The sequence below is a fragment of the Girardinichthys multiradiatus genome, chromosome 15 (assembly GCF_021462225.1).
Source record: "Girardinichthys multiradiatus isolate DD_20200921_A chromosome 15, DD_fGirMul_XY1, whole genome shotgun sequence".
Lineage (NCBI taxonomy): Eukaryota > Metazoa > Chordata > Actinopteri > Cyprinodontiformes > Goodeidae > Girardinichthys > Girardinichthys multiradiatus.
The window spans coordinates 33,425,260-33,447,544 of NC_061808.1; the positions used below are offsets into that span (position 1 = coordinate 33,425,260).

Below are 22,285 nucleotides of genomic sequence, written 5' to 3' on the forward strand. Positions count from 1 at the left end.
GCCCACGTTTTAAGATTTAGCTCGTTCCCAAATATTATAAGAAAAAAAATAGCAATCAGTTCTTGCATAGGGAGTGAGTTGGGTTTCAGAGAATGTATAAAAAAATAATAAATAAATGCGTGGCCTTTATTTGGAAAGGTAAGACCGGAAGCCAGCTGGGCTCTGATTGTAAAACGCTGAAAGTGACGTCTTCCCTGGAGGCTCATTGACTAGGTTCGCTGCCGCTGCTGCCCATCGGCGAGCCGTCAGAGTCAGAGCGTGTCCGCGGCTTAAAGGAGTTCCCGCTCCGGGGAGATCTTATCGCGTCATTCACGCTGTTTCAAACTCTTTTAAACATAGAAAACAGGCAGCTGACGGGTGGACATTAAACTTACCGCGAAATGACAGCTGAGCGATGAACAGGGGTGAGTTATAAAGCCAAACCTTCACTTCAGGACAGTTTTACTCCGTACATTACATCTTGATTTCTCTGTTTATTCTATATTTATGAATTCAGAAAAAATGAATTCGGTGTGTTTGTTTAGCCTAGTAATTTGTTATAGTACAAAACAGGAAAATCTGATCACATTATGGAAGCAATGGTGATGTTTCTGCCAGAAGTACTTTCCTTTCGTAATACAGTCAGAAGCAGAAACTCTATTCGGATAACAAAGGTTAAGTGTAAATGTACTAGAAGCAGATTTTTTTATTTAGGAAAGCCATTTTGGAAAATACAGAAATGTTCTGGCTACTGTTGAAGGAAAAAAAAACAAACAAACAAAAAAAAAAAAACTAAGGGTTATAAAACTATACATTGACCTTGTTTTAAAGAGAAGGCTTATGAGAAAAACTGTTAGCCTTTAAGTTGAAAATGTTCGTATATAATCAACCACAGTGTTAGTACAGGTATCAGCTGTTGCTATGAATTACTGTACATGCTGTGATGTTGGCTTTATGCCATCTGTCCCCATCTGACTGCAAAATGCCTGCAAAAAGAGACATGCTCTATAGAAAAATTTGATAAGACATGGAACCAAATAAGCTAAAACTAAATGTAAAAAAATTATATATATAAATAAGTTAATAAATATCTTAAGGTTTTATGAAAAATAATATATTAAGAAACCTTTAGATAAAAATAAACACAGTACAAAAGAACTTTGGAATATCCTAAATCACATTATAAAAAATAAGAAAAGTAAGGCAGAATACCGTATTTTATCAATGAAAGTAAAATGTACAATTCTGAGAAAAAAGTAACCAAATTCAATAGCTTTTTTGTAAATCTTGGACCAGACCTGTCCAAAAGAAATCCCTGAACCACCAACTGCAATACATTTTGACACAATACAAAGAAAGCAATATCAACTCAATGTTCCCACAGTGTTGTCACAGAAAAAAAGAAATGTACAATGTTGTAAATTAATGTAAGAATAAAAGGTCCACAGACTTACTTGGCATTGATTTGCATCTAGTTAAGTAAGTAATTAAAGGAATTTCAAAACCATTAAAATACATCAGTCTTGTCCTTTGAAACTCGTTCGTTCCCAGATAAAATGAAAATAGCCAAATAATGTTTATCCCCATTTTTGAAATGGGGATAAACATTATTTTATTACCTACCTGTTGTGTCAATCTCTGCTGCCAAAATGTTCTAAAATATTTGAATGAAAAAAGACTGGATATATTCATTGAAAAACATAAATTGAAAGTCAGCATGTTTTATCTGAAAGTCAGCATGGTTAAATTGAAAGTCAGTATGGTTTCTGTTTAAAGCAATCAACAACATTAGCTGTCCTAGAAGTAATAGAAAGAAATAGCAACTGTTATTAATAAGAAATAAATTACATGAACATTTCTCGTGGGGTACCCCAGAGGTCAGTGTTGGGCCCTTGATTATTCCTAATTATATTGACGACATATGCAAGATTTTTGAAACAATTTCACTATATTTTTATGCCAGAGATAATGTCTATCAACTGATAAAGAATGTAAATGAAGAAATGTTGAAGCTAAAATTGTGGTTTGATAACAAATACTTGATAACAAAAACTCAAATAATGTTTTTGGGAACTGTAGGTCTAACATGGAACTTGTTATACAACTGAATGAAGTGAAAATAGAAAGAGTGCCTAACTATACATTTCTGGGTGTTATTATTGATGACAAGCTCAGCTGGAAACCTCATATCAGATATGTAAACAATACAGTGTCAAAACATTCTCTGTATTGAACAAAGCCAAACTGGTTTTGGATCGCAAAGTACTCCACATTTTGTACTGTTCCATAGTTTTATCCTACTTGAGGTACTGCGTCGAAATTAGGGGCAACACTTACAAAACCACACTACAGTCATTATCTTTACTGCAAAAAAGAGCAATAAGAGTAATTAATAAAGCTGGTTATATAGAAAACACCACCACATTATTCAATAAAAATACTTGCTGACATTATTAAACCGCAAAGCTAAACATAGAAAACTAGAAAAGATTAAACGCTTGTTTAGGAGGTGGGATGAATCTATTGAATTCAGAAATCAGAGAGAATTCAAAAGTTGTAAGTTCAGAACCTCCAGATAAGTTTTTGTGTTTCAGGTTGTGGGGTAAAAATAATAGTCTTAATGTGTAAATAAGGACATGTCAAACTATCATACAGTTTAAGACATCATTGAAAGAAATGCCATTAACAATATATAAAGGTACAAAAACTGATGACTATAATATAATTGATTAAAATGACAACACAAAATATTAAGTTGTTCCAAAATAATAAAAAAAAAAATATCCAAAAGTATATTAGCACTTACGCTCTATACAGCTTGAATGTAAATCATCTTAAATGTGTGTTTTGGCATGTTATTTTAGATTTTTTACTAGGCATAAAATACTTTCTTGGTAATCAGAAATTCAAGTTGGCTATAAAAATAAATCTCCATTGCATAAAAGAAACATTTGAAATTTTATCGTGAAAACATCACAAATTCATGAACAGTTTTGCACAAATGGTTAAAGCATACTAGACATCTCTTTTGAAACTCCCATCCATTTTCTATACCAGCTTCTTCTGTACAGGGTCACAGGTGAGCTGGTGCCTATCTCCAGGCGAGAGGCAGGGTAAACCCCTGGCAGGTCGCCAGTCTATAGCAGGGCTGGTTGACCTGTCCAGGGTGTTTGTCTTGTCCTGGTAGTTTGTCCAAAAACACACAGGATAAAGAACCACTCCCACCTAAGAGCAATTTAGAGAGACCAATTAACCTAACAGTCATGTTTTTGGACTGTGGGAGGAAGCCGGAGCACTTGAAGAGAAGCCACACATGCACAGGGAGTACATGCAAACTCCATACTATCTTCATACAGGAACCCCCAGCCAAGAGTTGAACCTGGGATCTTCTTGCTGCAAGGCAACAGTGCTACCAACTGCACCACCATTTTAACAGCTGACTTAACCCACATGCAGAGACACTCAGAGAACAAGATCAGTTAAAGAAGTTTTATTGGAAACTCGGTCAGGAACCAACAGAAATGGCGAGCCTAATCTCCGTCACTGAAAAACACAATAGGTAAAGATTAGAGACTGAACCTCAGAATGTGGCCTGACAGTAACGTTATCTTACTGGAGAAATCGTGGAACCCGCCAGGGAGAGGAATCGTGTCAGGAGAGGAGCACAGTCTGCCAGGTTCAGTTCAAATCCAAGAGGGAGTCAGCACCACAAACGGAGGATTGGAACAGGTCAGCCAGAGATCGCACCCGGAACAGGTAACAGGAGGAAGTCAGAGTTCTTTCAGAAAATACTTCAAAAAACCTCTCACAGCAAATTGCAAGGTTTTCAGAGCTGGCCAGAAGATTACCACGGAGGTCAAAACACTCAGAAGTGTTGGCAATCCATACTCTTTATGCCTCCCAGCTGATGAATCGATGCACAACACCTGTCGCCTCAGGCACTCTCCTGCTGGCGGCACCTAGTGTTGGAATAGTGTTAGTAGCAGGCAGCAGATGACTCCAGATCCTGACACCACCTCCCCCTCAACGGCCGCCACCTGGCGGCCCAGAAGAAGCAGTCTGGGAAGCCCGGAAATCCCGGACTAGGGAGGGATCGACAATGAAGGACCCAGGAACCCAGGAGCGGTCCTCTGGACCGTACCCTCCCAATCGACGAGGTACTGACATCCACGTCCCTGCCGTCGAGAGGCCACAATGCGGCGAACAGAGTAGACAGGGTGGCCCTGAAAGTCCCGGGCGGGCGGAGGGGGCAAGGCCGGAGGGCAGAGCGTGCTGGTCTGGACAGGCTTTAACTGAGAAACGTGAAAGACAGGATGTACGCAGAGATTGGGAGGCAGACGAAGGCGAACAGAGGCAGGACCAACAAGTGAGTCAATCACGTATGGTCCCATGAACTTGGGAGAGAGCTTTCTGGACAGGGACTTAAGTGGGATGTCCCGTGCAGCGAGCCAAACCTTCTGAACAGGGTGGTAACTGGGAGTGGGCAGATGTCGACGGTCTGCGTAGCGCTTGTTTTGGGCTGCTGTCCAGTGAAGCGCCCGGATGGCGGCGTCCCACACCCGCTTACATCTCCGGATGTGGTGTTGTACTGTAGGAACAGCGATGTCTTTTTCCTCCGACGGAAACAATGGGGGCCGGTATCCCAAGGAGGCCTCAAAAGGAGTGTAGCCTGTGGCTGAGGAGACGTGGGAGTTGTGGGCGTATTCGATCCACCCCAAGTGGTCACTCCATTCTGTGGGACAGGTGGACGTTACGCACCGCAGGGCCGCCTCCAGCTCCTGGTTAAGACGCTCCACCTGGCCATAAGACAGCGCGTGATTACCTGATGTCAGCGCCATTAAGACGCTTAGCTGACTGGATGTAAGACAAGTTCTTATGGTCTGTCCAGCAAGGGGTGTTCGGCGCCCTCCAATCAATGCCTCCACTCCTCTAGGGCCAGTTTGATGGCCAGCAGCTCCCTGTCTCCAACCTGGTAGTTCTGTTCGGCAGGGGTCAGCCGACGAGAGAAAAAGGCGCAGGGGTGAAGCCTCCCATCCTGGTCCGAAAGCTGAGAGAGGACCGCTCCCACCCCGGTGTCCGAGGCATCAACCTCCAGTGTGAACTGCTTAGTTGAGTCAGGATGGATCAGGACAGGCGCTCGGGAGAACAGCCTCTTTAACCGGGTGAAGGCGGTCTCGGCCTCCGACCCCCAGCTGAAGGTGGTCTTGGTGGAAGTCAGTGTAGTCAAGGGGGCTGCCACTTGGCTGTAATTCCTAATGAACCTTCGGTAGAAGTTGGCGAACCCCAGGAACTGCTGCAACTTCCTCCGGGAGTCAGGTACTGGCCAGTCCACCACTGCTCGAACCTTCCCTGGGTCAGCTTGAACCTGTCCCTCCTCCAACACGAATCCCAGGAAACTGACGGTCGACTGATGAAAGTCGCACTTCTCTACTTTAACGAACAGTCTGTTCTCGAAAAGGCGCTGTAAGACCAGCCTAACGTGGCGGCGTTGTTCCTCGAGGCTTCTAGAAAAAATCAAAATGTCGTCCAGGTATACAAACACAAACATTTTCAAAAAATCTCTCAACACGTTGTTGACAAGTGCCTGGAACACTGCTGGGGCATTGCTTAAGCCGAAAGGCATGACTAAATATTCAAAATGTCCCAGGGGAGTTTTGAATGCCGTCTTCCACTCGTCTCCCTGGCGGATTCGGACTAAGTGGTAGGCATTTCTGAGGTCCAGTTTTGAGAAAACTATGGCGCCGTGTATGGGTTCAAACGCAGAAGCTAACAACGGAAGGGGGTATTTATTCTTTACAGTAATAGCGTTCAAGCCTGTGTAATCTATGCAAGGATGTAAAATACCATCCTTCTTGCCCACAAAAAAGAAGCCTGCTCCTAACGGAGATGAGGAAGGGCGGATAATCCCAGCAGCTAAAGACTCAGCAATGTACCTCTCCATTACCTGTCTTTCCGGTCCAGAGATGCTATAGAGCCGGCTGGAGGGCAACGGAGCACCTGGGAGGAGGTTAATGGCGCAGTCGTAAGGTCAATGAGGCGGCAGAGACAGAGCCCGAGACTTACTAAATACCTGTTTGAGGTCGTGGTACTCGGAGGGAACCCTGGTTAAATCTGGGAGCTCCTCCTCCTTATCCTCCTCCACAGGAGTACTAGGGCAGATGGCAGACTGTAAACAAGAGCTGAGACATCCCTCAGACCAAGCCTCTATATGTAAATCCACCCAATTAATATGGGGATTATGACGCTGAAGCCAGGGGAAACCGAGTACTAACGCACTCTGAGCAATGGGAAAAACATAAAAAGACACCTGTTCTCGGTCATTACCAGACAAAATAAGTTCTAGCGGCCGCGGTGATCTCATGTAAAGATAACCCATCCAAAGCTAAAACCCGGCGGGGCTGGGCCAACATTTCTGTGGCTATTTGTTTCTTAGAAACAAGATCATGGTCAATCAAATTCAAATCACACTCAGAATCTACTAGGGCGGACTCAGCGTTCAAAAACAAAGTGGCTGGTAATGTGAATCGAGGGGTCTTATAACTGGAGGGTTGGTCCGTCGGTTGCCCCTTCACAGCCGGCGGACCCGCCCTTTTGGCCGGACAGGGCAGGCGGAAATAAAATGGCCGGAGGCACCACAATAAAAACACTGGTTAGCCTCCTGGCGTCGCCGTTGCTCTCCAGGCGAGAGACTGGCTCTCCCTACCTGCATGGGCTCGGTCTCGGGGTGGCTGATCAGAGGATCTTGTGGAACTGGCAATGGGAACGGGAAAAGTGGCCTCTTCCTCTTCTGTAGTCGAGAATCAATGCGGACAGCCAAATCAATGTACTTATCTAACCCATCAGGCTCATCTACCAGAACTAACTTGTTCTCAACGGCCTCGTCCAGAGACTGGAAAAACGCCATCTTTAACGCGCTTGTGTTCCAGCCTGAGGACACAGGCAACGTAGGAAAGTCAATAGAAAAATCGGCTAGTGGGCAATTCCGTTGTTTTAGCGCCCACAGTCTGCGGGCAGTACAGGACTGATCAGAGGCTACATCAAAAGTTTGTTTGAATTCAATAATGAAATCTTCATAAGATATGCCAAAATTACTGCAGTCGGAGAACCGTGCCTCCGCCCACCAGAGTGCCCTCCCAGTTAACAAACCCAAGATATAGGAGATCTTACCCTCATCATGAGAAAAAGCTCGGGGTGACCGGTTGAATACCAGTTTGCACTGGAGTAGAAACCCACGACAACCACCCACTTCTCCGGAGAACTTCTCGGGATGAGGGGAGGTAACGTCACGAGAATGTGGCTGCTGTTGGAGTGCCAGGGGCTCAGCTGCGCCCCCAATGGATGCGGCGGACTCGGGACTACAGGCACCTTGGAACAGAGATGCCAAGGGCTCTAGCTGCTGGTTAGTCTGCCGCTGCCGATCTAGGAGGGTTTGGAAGGTGGAACCGTGCGCATGGATCTGCTGACTATGTTCAGCTAAGGTTCTCTGAAGGGTCTCCGCTGGGTTAGGCTGGCCTGAGTGTTCTGTCATGATTTTAACAGCTGACTTAACCCACATGCAGAGACACTCAGAGAACAAGATCAGTTAAAGAAGTTTTATTGGAAACTCGGTCAGGAACCAACAGAAATGGCGAGCCTAATCTCCGTCACTGAAAAACACAATAGGTAAAGATTAGAGACTGAACCTCAAAATGTGGCCTGACAGTAACGTTATCTTACTGGAGAAATTGTGGAACCCGCCAAGGAGAGGAATCGTGTCAGGAGAGGAGCACCGTCTGCCAGGTTCAGTTCAAATCCAGTAAGGAGTCAGCACCACAAACAGAGGACTGGAACAGGTCAGCCAGAGATCGCACCTGGAACAGGTAACAGGAGGAAGTCAGAGTTCTTTCAGAAAATACTTCAAAAAATCTCTCACAGCAAATTGCAAGGTTTTCAGAGCTGGCCAGAAGATTACCACGCAAAACACTCAGGCGACGAAGTGTTGGCAATCCATACTCTTTATGCCTCCCAGCTGATGAATCGATGCGCAACATCTGTCGCCTCAGGCACTCTCCTGCTGGCGGCACCTAGTGTTGGAATAGTGTTAGTAGCAGGCAGCAGATGACTCCTGATCCTGACAATTTTCTTTTAAGTGGAGCTGTGAGTATTTATGAATACCTATTGTTTTTGTCAACATCATTCTAGATTATATAAGAGTTTTTTATGCTTCTGTCATCACATCAAACAGCTCAAACCTCATAATGAAACTTGACGTGGATGTTTAAATGACATGTGACATTTTCAAAATCACAAACAATGCAAAACCTTGTTGAAGCCCAGGTTTTATTTGCAGACTGGTTGTTACCAGTGATGTTTTTCAACTATAAATTATACATTTATAATAAGTGGAGTCCAACTTGGTTTACATTATAAAAAATTGCCTTTTGTCATGGCTGCCTTCTAAGTAGCTAATAGATTAGCGTCGGTGCTTCTCAGAAATTCAGTTTTGATGAGGGTCAGACTTTTAAAAGGTATTTTATTAGGCACTAGTGGCATTTATTTTCATTTTCTTTTTAAAGTAGGTTGACAGGAAATAGGGGCGAGAGAGCTGGGAATGGAATGCAGCAAACATCAACAGACTAGGATTCAATCCTGTAACAGCATTTGTCTTGGACTAATACCTCCGTACATGGGTCACATGCTTAACCCCCTGCACCATCAGTACCGCAGCCAATGAACATCAGATTTTGAATACTCCCAAGTAGTTGGAAGTTTTTAGGAAAAATGCCAGGTAGTGATAACTGTCAGGATATTACGCATTTGTTTTATGTCATATGATCTATAAGCAGCACCTGAGAGGTGGCTCACTCTTCCGTTAGGATAGAAGCTGCCTTAAACATAACTGGTTTACTTGGACTGAAAGTAAAAAGTTACTTTCAGATAAAAAACGTGTGACTGATTAAGTTAATTGTGCACATAAAAGTAAGTTGTCATCACTAAACCAACAGAATTAAGTGAGATTAATGTAAATAAGTCACAAACATGAACTACAGCCCAAATTCTCATTTTAAAGTGTAGTAGAAGGTTGTGGTACAGTTGTTATAAAGTTAAAATCGACAACTTACAAGTGGCTAGCCTGTAAAGCAGCCAAACTTAGGCTAGTTACGTGAGCAGAAAGACTAATTAAACAGCCAATGTCAGCTTATGTTAACAGCATTAAGTGCTGGTAGTTGAAAACCCGTGTTGAGGGTTAGCCTGTACAGTACGTGTTAGCCGTTCGTATAAACAGTTGCATTACACCACTCCACAAAGGTTCCTATTAGAAACTTGGAAGAGGTGGCGTTCAACTCTTGCACAACAAAACATGCATTATTTGCACTGTAAATAAGCTCTCTTATGGCAAACAAAGGCTCTTTTCAAAAAGCATGTTTGGAAGAACTGAGTATTTTGTTTAAACCTTTCACATGAGATCCATTTGACAAAATGACCCTTTAAGACTTTTAGATTGTACTGATCACATTGTGTTTGAGCTATATCGATGGTGGATATGGGGAAAGGCTACTATGAGTTTCTTCTAGCATGATAACTTTCAGTTAAAACACCACATTTTGAAGGTATTAAAATGCAAATTTTAAGTTAAGGTCCTCCATTCAGAGGTGTGCAGGTAGTAGAGAACAAAGCGAACCTCCCAAGATAAAGTGATCTGTTAGAGCTGTGTTTCATTAGTCTGCCCTCATAGGTATCTGTGTAATTAAGACTGAATTAGTTCTTCTGCCAGAATCGACGAAAAACACTTGAAGCAAGGGATTTGTTTTTTTTTTCTTTTACCAAAAACACTTTCTTTGATTTTATGCTTTAAAAGTCTATTTAAGCACTGAACAATACATTTGACTGGATATGCAGATCAGATGTTTAGTGCAGCATGTGCATTTTGAAATTGGGTAAAAGACTGCCTGGTCAAAATAATCATCGATGGGAGTTAGGAAAGTAGTTAGCTAATAGCCTCCCAATGGAAAAGTACTGCAGTGATTTCATAAAGGTCAATTGTCAATAAGGTATTTAGCCCCTATGTATACTAGGGGCTAAATACCTTATTGAGCAGCCTCTCAATAAGGTATTTAACCACAACTTGGGATGGATATAGGAGGAACAATCCTATAATGGAAGACAATGCAAGGATTAATGATGTTTGCATTTTAAAACAGTCATTCACACAGAATGAAACATTATTTAGAGATGTTCTTAGGGCTTGGATCAGGTTGAAAATGGTTGTCATTTCTAAATGAACCAACATGTGTTGGAAAAATCGATGCTGTTTCTATATTATGATAACATAAGCAGTGTATGGGATAAAGTAAGCTATGGTTTATCCAAATTTTAAAGAGTTTTTTTTTCCTTCTTTGATTCAATATAATCTGATCTGTAAGTGGACTTTTTTGTGCAAAAAATTCTTTATTGGCGTTTTATGTGGTAATCCGATCAGTAATTAGAAAAAAATTGAGACTGATCACATCAGTATATGTTTCAAGTCTTTGCTCATGTAATAATGTTAAACAGACATACAAATAGTCTTATATCAAGCTGTGCAGTAGTTATGTCAGTTTAAACTGTCAAATAATTTTACATTGTTTAAAATGTAAATGTTTTTGGTTAACTGAGCAAGGGACAATTTATTGAATATGTGGTATTTATTAGCAGGATTTGTTATTTATTGGTATATGGGAGTCCCATTTAGAAATAAATAAAATTATCTCCTAAAAATAATTCTGCTTTAATTTAAGATTTATTAAGGCTGGCATATAATGGTGAAACAGAGTGAGATTTATGATAGAAACTGGCAGCTCATAATAGTTTATTTGATAACTCATCTCAGCTGGTCAGGAGCTCCTCCTCTGTTTTCAGACCTGTTATCTCAGCTCCTTGAGTTGTGTAAGGGCTTCAAGCTGTGGTGTTCTGACTACTATGTCTCTCCCTCTTTAACTCTCAATCATCAACCCAATAAAGAAGGAATCTGACATTGCCTGTTTGGTTTTCAATGCTCCTCATCTTTGCATTTTTGTGATGTTGTTAATTAATATTTGTTTCTGTTTGGCTGCAAACAGTGCCATTTCTGCACCAAGCTGTTAAACATCCCTTCTGATTCGAGATCGAGCCCTCGTTTAAAGCCCACGTGTGTCGCCTGGCATTAAATCATACTGACAGAGACATCTCCTCCAGGACAGACTAATTGATTCCACTGAGGAAAGATGCTGTGTCGACAACTGTTGTTGTTTTAGAGGCAATTTTATATTACAAACAGATTTAATAATTAGAAGGGCAGAGATAAGTAATTAATGTTGCCTTTTGTTTACAGTAGTGTAGGAAACTATGGCATTGGATAATTATTTTTTATCAATTGCACAAATGTCAACTTCCGAATTCAGATAATTTCTTAAGTTAATTGCATAAACAAATATATGTACTTTGTTGCACTACTTAATTGGCAATAAACACTAAACAGCAAGAACTGATGACGTTAGAAATATACAGTCATATGGAAAAAAGGACATCCTGTTAAATATTCAGTTCCTAATTATGAAATGTTTACATATAGATGTGTAGTCCTATTTGTATATATCTCAAAGGAAAAGGTTTAACAAAGATCTGGGCTTTGACTCAACCCAGAACCTTTTAACCAATCTTTGGTGGATTTACTGATATAGTTTGACATTTTGTCATTGTGATGGTCCATGGTCCAGTTCTGTTTCAGCTTTAATTCTTTTTATAGGTGGACCCACATTTTTCTGGTCTCTGACAATCCTTATTCTTGCCTTCATGTTTACGGCTTTCCTCCTTTCACACTTTCCATAAAGACAAACATTTACTGTCCATGTCTTATTGTACAGGTCCTTCTCAAAATATTAGCATATTGTGATAAAGTTCATTATTTTCCATAATGTCATGATGAAAATTTAACATTCATATATTTTAGATTCATTGCATACCAACTGAAATATTTCAGGTCTTTTATTGTCTTAATACGGATGATTTTGGCATACAGCTCATGAAAACCCCAAATTCCTATCTCACAAAATTAGCATATCATTAAAAGGGTCTCTAAATGAGCTATGAACCTAATCATCTGAATCAACGAGTTAACTCTAAACACCTGCAAAAGATTCCTGAGGCCTTTAAAACTCCCAGCCTGGTTCATTACTCAAAACCCCAATCATGGGTAAGACTGCCGACCTGACTGCTGTCCAGAAGGCCACTATTGACACCCTCAAGCAAGAGGGTAAGACACAGAAAGAAATTTCTGAACGAATAGGCTGTTCCCAGAGTGCTGTATCAAGGCACCTCAGTGGGAAGTCTGTGGGAAGGAAAAAGTGTGGCAGAAAACGCTGCACAACGAGAAGAGGTGACCGGACCCTAAGGAAGATTGTGGAGAAGGGCCGATTCCAGACCTTGGGGGACCTGCGGAAACAGTGGACTGAGTCTGGAGTAGAAACATCCAGAGCCACCGTGCACAGGCGTGTGCAGGAAATGGGCTACAGGTGCCGCATTCCCCAGGTCAAGCCACTTTTGAACCAGAAACAGCAGCAGAAGCGCCTGACCTGGGCGTTGAGAGACTCGAGACCCAACACTCTGGATGAGCTAAAGGCCGCTATCGAAGCATCCTGGGCCTCCATAAGACCTCAGCAGTGCCACAGGCTGATTGCCTCCATGCCACGCCACATTGAAGCAGTCATTTCTGCAAAAGGATTTCCGACCAAGTATTGAGTGCATAACTGTACATGATTATTTGAAGGTTGACGGTTTTTGTATTAGAAACACTTTTCTTTTATTGGTCGGATGAAATATGCTAATTTTGTGACCAAAATCATCCGTATTAAGACAATAAAAGACCTGAAATATTTCAGTTAGTGTGCAATGAATCTAAAATATATGAATGTTAAATTTTCATTATGACATTATGCAAAATAATGAACTTTATCACAATATGCTAATTTTTTTAGAAGGACCTGTATAGGCATGCACGTTTATACAGGTTTGAATCTATATGGATGCCTAGCTTTTTGACTTGATCAGAATGATGCATTGCAAGCCATCAAATTTGTGTTTCTCTTTCTAAATGTCTTTGTCCAGTAACTAAACCTTTAGTTTTGTTCTAATTGAGCTGAAGGATATTATTCTCTATTCATGTCTCTGTATCTAAAACTTAGTTATAAAGTCCATCAATGGCTTATGGACATCAAGAGACAAGGCATTGTACAGCTATTAGTCATCAGCATAGCTAAGAAAAATAATGGCATGTCTCCTAAAGACACCACCCAGTGGAAGCATAACATGATTAAGAAGCATGGGCCCTACAACTGAGCCTTGGGGAACACCAACGATAATAACATCGTGATGAGCAGCTACGTAAAGTTACTAAGAATTTTATATCACTAGATTGAGTTGAACCACTTGATGATAATTTAAGAAATTCCAACATGTCTGAGCCTGTCAAGTAGGATGGTGTTGTCAACTGTAACAAAAGCTGCACTTGGGTCTTGTTTAACATGCAGTGTTTCCCTCTGTTGTTATAGTGAAGGTGTTAGTTTTGAAACAGGGGCTTTTTTTCTTGATTGGCCCCCTCTCAGTCCATGGCAGTACACGGGACACAGGGGACACTCGTGTTCCAGCAGGTTCCAGTTAAAGGCAGGTTTGAGCCCTGGTGGTTTTCCATAACAACTTAAACAATTTCCATTTATCTTAAGGTGACAGTATGGGTCTTTGCCCAGACAATATAAATGTGTAAACACATTTCTACACCACATTTTTCAAGTTGTGTAAATCTACAATGTTTCTTAGATCTTAAGAAGGGGCATAACTGAGTTGTTCTCCCTGTCAAAGTATTCTTAGTGCCAATTTTGGTGAGTGCTAATGAACAAATAAATCAGTGACACTTATTAAAAGATTTAGATGATTACATGTGCAGAAACTGTTCATTGAGATTCATGGACAAGCATGGACAATTGTAGGTAGAAATGTTTAAAGAGGAAATAGATAATTATGCTATCCCACATCATTTAGCAGAGAAGCATCAGATAAAAGGGTTTCAAAGTTCATAGTATGAACAGATTTCTAGTGAGCAACACTAGAAATTCGTACAAAGGACGTAACATCTTAACAAGTAGTTAAGATAGTTTAAGACACAAACAGAACAGTTTTTCTCTGACTCTACATTTATACCATGTGGAGTTCTACAAGGATCAGGTATTTTCTTTTTAAATCCTTTCATTTACTCGCATTATTTAGTCTTTTTTTGATATCTCCTACCATATAAACATTGATGATATTCAATAATACACGTCTTATGCCTCACCAGCTAGATAGCCTGTCAAACCTAGTTTAATATAATCCCTAGATTAGGCACTGGCTCGTCAGCTATATTCTAGTTATAAATACCAAGATCACATAACCATGATCACAGCTCTTTCTAAATCCATTTCTCATTTCTGCTTATTCTTACAGATTTTAGAACTACCACAGATTTATTTTGCCTGCTGATTTAGAGATAATTATTCATGAATTTGTACTGCCACACTTAAATTACTGCAAGGACCTGTTTACTAGTCTGGACAAATCATCAGTTTCTTGCCTTTAAACCATTTGGAATGCAGGAGCCAGACTCCTGACCAAATATAAGAAACAAGCTAAAGTTAGACCGATTTGCTCGCTCCCAGTAGATTTTAAAATACGGTCTTTGTGCTTACGGGTACTTGGGTTCTAAATGACCAGGATTCTGATTATCTGTCAGTTTTAAACCAATCACACTTGTACTCATAGCCTACAATCAAAGGATTAATTTGTTGGTTGTTCATTGATATAAGGGCCTTTCAATCAGTCCTGTAGAATAGTCTATTTCTAGAACTTTGTTTTGCTGATTTTGTGGACACTTTGAAAAAAAAATCAATGTTTCTTTGCAAGTACTTTTATTCGGTTTTATACAATTTGCAATTTTATTACAAGTGTACTATACAGCATTTTGTGACTCTGTTTCTGTGGGATTTGCATACACAGATACTCATATAGAGAAATGAAAATGTATTTCCTTTGTTTCTGCATTTTTGCCTCATTTCAATTCAATTCAAAAATACTTTATTAATCCCAAAGGAAAATTAAATGTTGTTTAAATGTTTCATATCATCAAACGGTTTTTAAAATCAGAGAGTGCCTATTATTTGATTAATTAAGGAAAAAAGCTATCTAAACAACCCTGGCCCTGTATAAAAAAGTATTTGCATTACACTACCACCCCTATGTTTGACTGTAGATATGAGGTTCTTGTTAAGACATTTTGTATTATGTTTATGTCTGATATAACAGGACACACACCTTTCATAACGTTTTGCCTTTGTTTTGTCATTTCACAGAATATCTTCCCAAACCTATTTGGGATTATCCCAATGACAGCAAAATATCCAATGGGCCTTTGTGTTCTTTTTGGTCAGTAGTGATTTTGGTCTTTGAAGCCTTTTTGCCCAGTCTCTCTTTCTTATTGTTGAATTATCAACTCTGATCTTAACTGAGGCCAGTGAGTCTTGTGGTGCTTTACATGTTGTTCTGGATTCTTTTGTGAACTCCTGCATGAGTCATTTAGGCAACTACGGAGTAATTGTGGTAGGCTACCCACTCCTGGGAAGGTTTATCAGTGTTCCATATTTTTTCAATCTGTGGGTAATGGTTATATACAATGTATCTCATATATTATTACATTTCTTACGGTTGAGTAATGATGTGTTGCTTTTTGAGATCTATTAGCCTACTTCATGTTCCCAGACAGGTTTTGCTTAAATTAATACTTGAATCGACAGCTCAAGCAGTAACCCTGCTTAGGTGTGGCCTGTGAAACCTAATCAGTGTTAATTCATGATTTAACAAGAGAATTAAATTATATTTTCATATATGTTGGTTTGAATAGCTTTTTTAGCTTAATAAATGAAATCAACTTTTTGTAGTTTTTACTGTTCTAAAACATTCAAGAGTGAGAAAAATTGAAACGGAAAATACTTTTTAATGGCACTGAAGTAGTAGTCAGTTATTTAAATAAATTCAGATGTACAGTAACATATATGTAAGATTTTTGGCAGTAGCTAATTTTTCACTTTTTTTCAATTTTGACCTTTTGCACTTTTGATGCTAGTTTGAAATAGTTTTAAAGGATAGAGAAAAGCTGATCATTTATATGTTTAAAACCCCCAAATTACAGATGAGGTGCAATTTTTATTCACATAGATGTAAATAACCTTTTTTGCAAACATTAAATGTGGACAGATTTGACAGCACTGACTGATCTAATGAAAGAAGTCAGCAGGCTAAAGGAATTTGTTCAAAATGATTATGATGAGCAGTAATACTGTGATCACATTAGACACGTGGAAATAAATGACCTAAAAGAAGAATGTTGATTCATCTTGTGATCTCTCAGTTTAGTTTTGCACAGTTTTATAGATCAGATCTTAATTCTGCCCTGTGGGCTGATCAGTACTTTACATAAATGTGTAGTTTTTGCTGTGTGATGTGCATTGCAAATAATCAATCTGGTTGTGTACAAATTAGTTTAAAAACAAACAAATTTAAATTTCTTAATTCATATATTTATAGTGATTGCGTTGCTGGTTGCTTTTGATTTGCCATGGAGAAATCTTTATTTGGGGCTACTCAGTGGGGAAGTGGTTAGCCGTGTTGCCTTGCAGCAACAAGGTCTTGGGTTTGAGTCCAGGAGTAAACTCCTTCTGCATGAAGTTGGTGCATATCCTCCTTGTGCATGCATGTTCTCTCTGGGTACTCTGGCTTCCTCCCACAGTCCAAAAACATCGCTGTTAGGAAAACTGGTTCCTGTAGTATGTACCAAGTACCCTTAGGTATGAGTGTATGTGTACATGGTTGTTTATATTTGTGTTGCACTGTCTGCACTTTCAAAATATAGCATTGAATAGTGGGTTTTTTCTGCCTATTTGTATCAAATGAAACTTTGGTAACATGACAACCCTCTAGATAATTTTGCCCAGGTTGATGCTCAGGTGGTACAGGGTTACCCTTTATTAAAACAATAAATCCTGTATTTACTGAATTAGTCTCTTTAGATTGCTGCGTTTCCAGCTAAACGTATATCTGCTCTGGTTAGAGACACTCTGAAAATAGTAACTTGGATCCCACAGATCCAAACAGTTATAGACCAGTATCCAGCCTTCCATTCTTACACAAGATTTTGAACAAGCTTGTTTTAATCAACTAAATACCTTCATGAAGGATAGCAATACCTTTGAGGAGTAGCAGTCTGGGGTCCGGGCTAACCACAGCACAGAAAAAGTACTGATTTAAGTTGTAAATGATCTATGATGCAGCCTCGATAAGAAAAACATCCTCATCCTGCTTGATCTATGTGCTACATTTGATGCTGTTGATCATATTATAATACTAGGTACACTTCACACCCTATGTTCTCAGGTATTGTTTTAAATTGGTTTGCCTCTTATCTTACTCATAAAGACGTTTTCATAAACAGTGAAAATTCTAAATTTTGTGTTCCCCAAGATTCAAATTTAGCCCCATCACTTTTAAATCTGTATAGGCCATCCTGGCATAAACGTCCATAATTATGTGGAGGATGAACAGCTTTGTATTGCTGTGTCACCTGGTGACACAAGATGCCCTTTTTAATTGTATTTTACCCATCAATACATGGACTGTAGAAAGTTTTCTACAGTTCAACCTGAGCAAAAAAGGTATTAGTCATTAGTTCTAAAAGACAAAGTTAGAAAATTTGGCTTTACACCTATTGAGTGTTGTGAAGAATCTTGGTGTTATTTGTGAGTCAAACCTGACCTTTCCATAACATAATAACAAGACCATAGCCAGAGCATAACTATGTCTCTCCCGAGCAAATGCAGAGACCGTGATCCATGCTTAGAATTGACTATTGTAATCCTCTTCTCTTTGGTCTACCAAAAAAGCATCTTACATTACGGCAATTAATACAAAACTAAGCTGCATGTCTTCTGATGAGGACCAGGTGGAGAGCTCACATTACTCCAATCTTAAGGTCAGTGTATTGGCTTCCTGTTGCTTTCAGGATAAAATTTAAGATTATCCTATTGTCTTAGTCCAAAGTATTTTTCTGACTTGTTTTTCCCCATTGTGCCTTCCAGACCCCTAAGGTCGGCAGATTTTGGTCTTCGTTTGATCTCCAAAAACTGTTGGGAAAGCATTTTTTAGTAATTAGGGTCCACGACTGTGTGACGGCCTCTCTGTTGATCTGAGAGCAGCAGAGAGTTTTCCCAGGTTTAAAAGCAAACTTGAAACATATTTGTTTAGCAAATCTTTTAATTCAGTTACTTTTATTTAGCCATATTTTGGGTCTATTTTGATTTTATTCTTTATTCTTAAAGATTTTAAATTATATTTGCTTTGATCTCTTCTGCTGTTCATTTTTGCATTGTATTACAGTTATTGTTTTGCCTTTTGTAGTTAACTTTAATTCTGTGCAAGGTTCGTACTGGTGCTTAAAATCATTGAAAATGCTTGAATTTTAACAAGGTTCTTTCAAGGTTGGGAATGTGCTTGGATTTTGTATAAAGTCTTTGAAAGTGCTTGATATCCCAACTGCAAATTTTTGTAATAAAGTGCACTGTTGCAGTTAAATTAAAAAAACTCAATTTGACATTTTTGTGTTAAAGGCACAAAATAGAGAGCGATCATTTTGCCTTTTTTAAAATCTCAGAAAGCCTCGCTGCCACTCAGCGTGGGTTTGCTCCTTTTCTTAATACGGGTGTGTGTGCAGTAGACAGTAGACCCGATGAAAAGACCATCTGCTGGACTGGCGGTGTCCTCTGGCATAACTGTGAAGCAGACCTGTGCATAACCGTGTCTTGCAAGTTGGACTTGTCTTGGTGAGCGGGAGAAAACAGCATGCCTGGTGGTTGCCATTTTTAATGGCCGCTGGCTCGGAAACATTAGATACAAAACATGGTTGAAATGAGGACCAAATCCTTAACTAGTTTTCTGCAACATATGCATGAAGGACCTGCAGCTTTTAGCGATGGGAGAGTTGGGGCTCTCAAACCATAAGCCACAGTAGTGGGAGGGATCTTAAATTTAAGCTAGTTTACAACTTTGTAGGTAAATGCAAACTCATTGTTTAAAGGGTGGGTTAAGCTAGGGTTTTATGTCATCTACAGTACTTTAAAATGTGCAACAACAAAACATTTAAATAGCTAGTAAAGGTGGTTAGCTAATGGTTTTATTACACAAACAGTTGCTGTGGCTAGGCAATGTTCTGTCATGTGTGCTGTTCCTCTGATGTCTTCTGGGCCCCTGCCTATATCTGCATTTCATATTAATACTATAACTTGCCAAAATCCATTCAGTTTCACTGTATTTTAGATTGTTGTTAGTCTCCCTTCGTATAGGGGACGCTGTGTGTGCTGTGGCTATAAAGCTCAATGAAAAGAAGGTGCACAGAGATATAGACTGCTCCTAAGTTTGGTGCCGGAAAAGTATGAAAATTTACCTTGAAAATGCTTGAAAAGTGCTTGAAGTTTAATGTGGGAAATGTGTTTGAATCCTGTCTGTGGTTTTGGATGTATTGAAGATGGTGTCTTCATTTGTGGCCATAGCTATTTACTAGTCCACGGGTGATCATGTGAGATCATTGTGTGTGGAAGTGGAAAGGGGTGGGGTTGGGGGGTGGGTGGTTGTGTTACGTCTGTGAGTGTGTGTTTGTGTAAGTCAGCGAACATATCTATTCATGTGAGTGATTTTGTAGACTTTTTTTTTTCCATAACTTCTGTAAAGCACTTAGTCTGACTTTTGTATGAAAGCTGCTTTAGAAATAGAGATTTATTTATTGATTGAGTGATGGTAAGTGTGATAAATACATTGGATAAAGATACAAACTTAAGGATCTTGTCTAAAACTTGGACAGTTATCTTTTTTTGTTACATTACAAAAAAAAGATGTAAAGTATTCCTTCCAAGACTTCTATTTCACCCTACCTCCTCCATGGGCTGGCCAGTTCTTGTTTTTATTAGCCCCAGTAAACACACCCAGATTGGAATTTAACTATATTTCCTATCCAAAGCCTAGACAAACCCTTTTAAGGGATTTTTTTTCTGTAGGCACCTCTCTCTTTCCAGCCCCATTTTCATGTTTTTTTCAAGCAGCAGCTATAGCTATCTTAGACTGGTAAAGATCAATGGATAGAATGATGCAAATCTTTCTCACACAAAGTGATCTCCTCTAAGCCCATGTTTTTACTATGAAGGAAGGACTTATTGCACATGCATCCTCGGATTTCACATACTGGATGTTTGGAAAATCAAACACATTTAAAGCCATATTAAAGACTGCTTAGGAACTTACACACCGAGCTAGGGGAAATGTGCCAGTATTTTGGGTTAACACTTGTGTCAGGAACTGGAACTTACGTACACCCCACATACTGGGCCATTGCAACTTTGCCTTAGGCATAGTGGAAATCAGCAGCTAATGTATTTTGTTCCCCACTGAATCAAACTTTGTTATACAGAATTATCCTCTGCATCTGGTTCATTCATCTCTTGTAACAAGGCAGTGTTAGAACATGCTCCTTTTATGTAATGAAAGGCTTTCAGAACATTTTTATTGCTTGAAGAGTCACTCTTTCCAAGATCATCTCTATCAGACCTCAATAAATCGTAACCACTAACAGCCTTATATCATGTTTACCTTGTCTTTGTTCAACTAAATGTTCGACTATAAAGAGCCACCATGTGGATAGAGCTGACAAATACTAATCATGTGGAATTACATTCATTGTAGTTTCTGTTAATATCCCATGAGATGTCTAAATAATTCCATGCTGTCTTAGACAATAAAAACTGTAATTTCACTTTCTGTAATATTTATGGGATGTAACATTTTAAGCTGCAAAATGTCAGCCTCCTCAGTCTGCTACCTACTGACACGTGTGACATCTGTTTTTCTAGTGGTAACTCTAGATTATGTAGACCATGGAGGTCTGTGAGAGAGACTCATGAATCATTATATGTAGCACAGTCAGAATAGGAAATGTTTGCTTTTCTGCCATGCTTACCTGATGCTTTGTGTGTTTGTGAGCCGTTTTCATTTTAACGAAGCTGGTCCATTGTTTCAGCATTTTTCCTTTCACTTCACAGGATATTCCCCACTGATGACAGTGATGGAGAACACAACTTGGCCATACCAGTCATTCGTGCCCCACTATCTCCTGCGTGGTGACCCTTTTGCTTCGAGACTCTCCAGAGAGGCGGACATTATTGCAGGCTTTTACATCTGTATTATAGGTCAGTTTCATACCTGCAAGGAATCCATATCCGTCATGTAAAACTCACTGTTCACCTCAGGGCTGCTTCCACATTTCTTTTTGTATCAGACATAGTGTGCAGAACAGGGGAAAAGGTCTTCAAGCTTGGGTTTATTTTGGGGCACTGCGAGTTCTCTAGTTCTTGGAACACTTTGGCACTCTTCTGCCCCTCTTAAGTATGTGCTGAAACAAATAAAGATGCAAGATAAAATATTACAATTATTGCACCAATATGGGCATAACTGCTTAAAGTTTCATATCAGCTTTTGGAGGACAGCACTTTTACAAGTTCTAAATTAATTTTAAGAACTTTAAAGAAATACAGTAAATGCTGACATAAACACAGTTGTTAACACTCCTGGTAGAGATATATAAAAAGCTTTCAGATAAAATCATCTGGGTTGGAACAGCATACAATCACACTGAAAATCTATACCCTTAATTTCAGTGAATTTGTACTGTGTGTAAACAAAAAATCTTTTGTTAAAAAAATAATTATTTTGCAAACAAGATCACACATGGTAAAAATATTGGTGCTCCTGACATTGCATTTAAAATAAATTAAAATAAAATGAAGTATTTTTTATTTGATCAGACTTTTTGTTTTAGGAAATGTAACCCATGATTTTGTTTCAATGGTCGATAAATAGGACGTATCATAGAGGCCCATTTCTTTGCTACTAGTAACATGGCCAGATGAATAACTAAATTTATCTCGCCACCAGGCAGTCAGCAGGTTGATAAAGGGAGGTAACAAAAATCTCCAAAGCTCATTTCTGGAGAACTGCAGCAAAGAGTGGCATCTTGGGGTCACAGGGTCTCCATAGCAGCCATTAAATGGAAATTATGTCATATGTTTATGTTTGTGCCTACCATCACAAACATAAAGATTGTGGATTTTGCTAAACAGTACTAGAACAGAAACTGGAAATGTGCTCTCTGGTCAGATAAGACTAAGATTGACCTTACAGCAATGGACAC

At 39.5% G+C, this 22,285-nt stretch overlaps 1 protein-coding gene across 2 annotated transcripts in view; it reads left to right on the plus strand.

Annotated features, from left to right (window-relative positions):
• The first annotated feature begins 204 nt into the window (after window positions 1–204).
• opn5 (opsin 5) overlaps window positions 205–22,285 on the plus strand; it is an 81,221-nt gene continuing 59,140 nt past the window's right edge. Inside the window, exons 1-2 of one of the 2 annotated variants that reach the window (XM_047387346.1) lie at window positions 205–404; window positions 21,138–21,284. In XM_047387346.1, the coding sequence (XP_047243302.1) occupies window positions 395–404; window positions 21,138–21,284 (157 nt within the window). In that variant the 5' untranslated portion in view covers window positions 205–394. The remainder of the gene's footprint in view (window positions 405–21,137; window positions 21,285–22,285) is intronic. The other variant, XM_047387347.1, reaches the window with a different exon arrangement.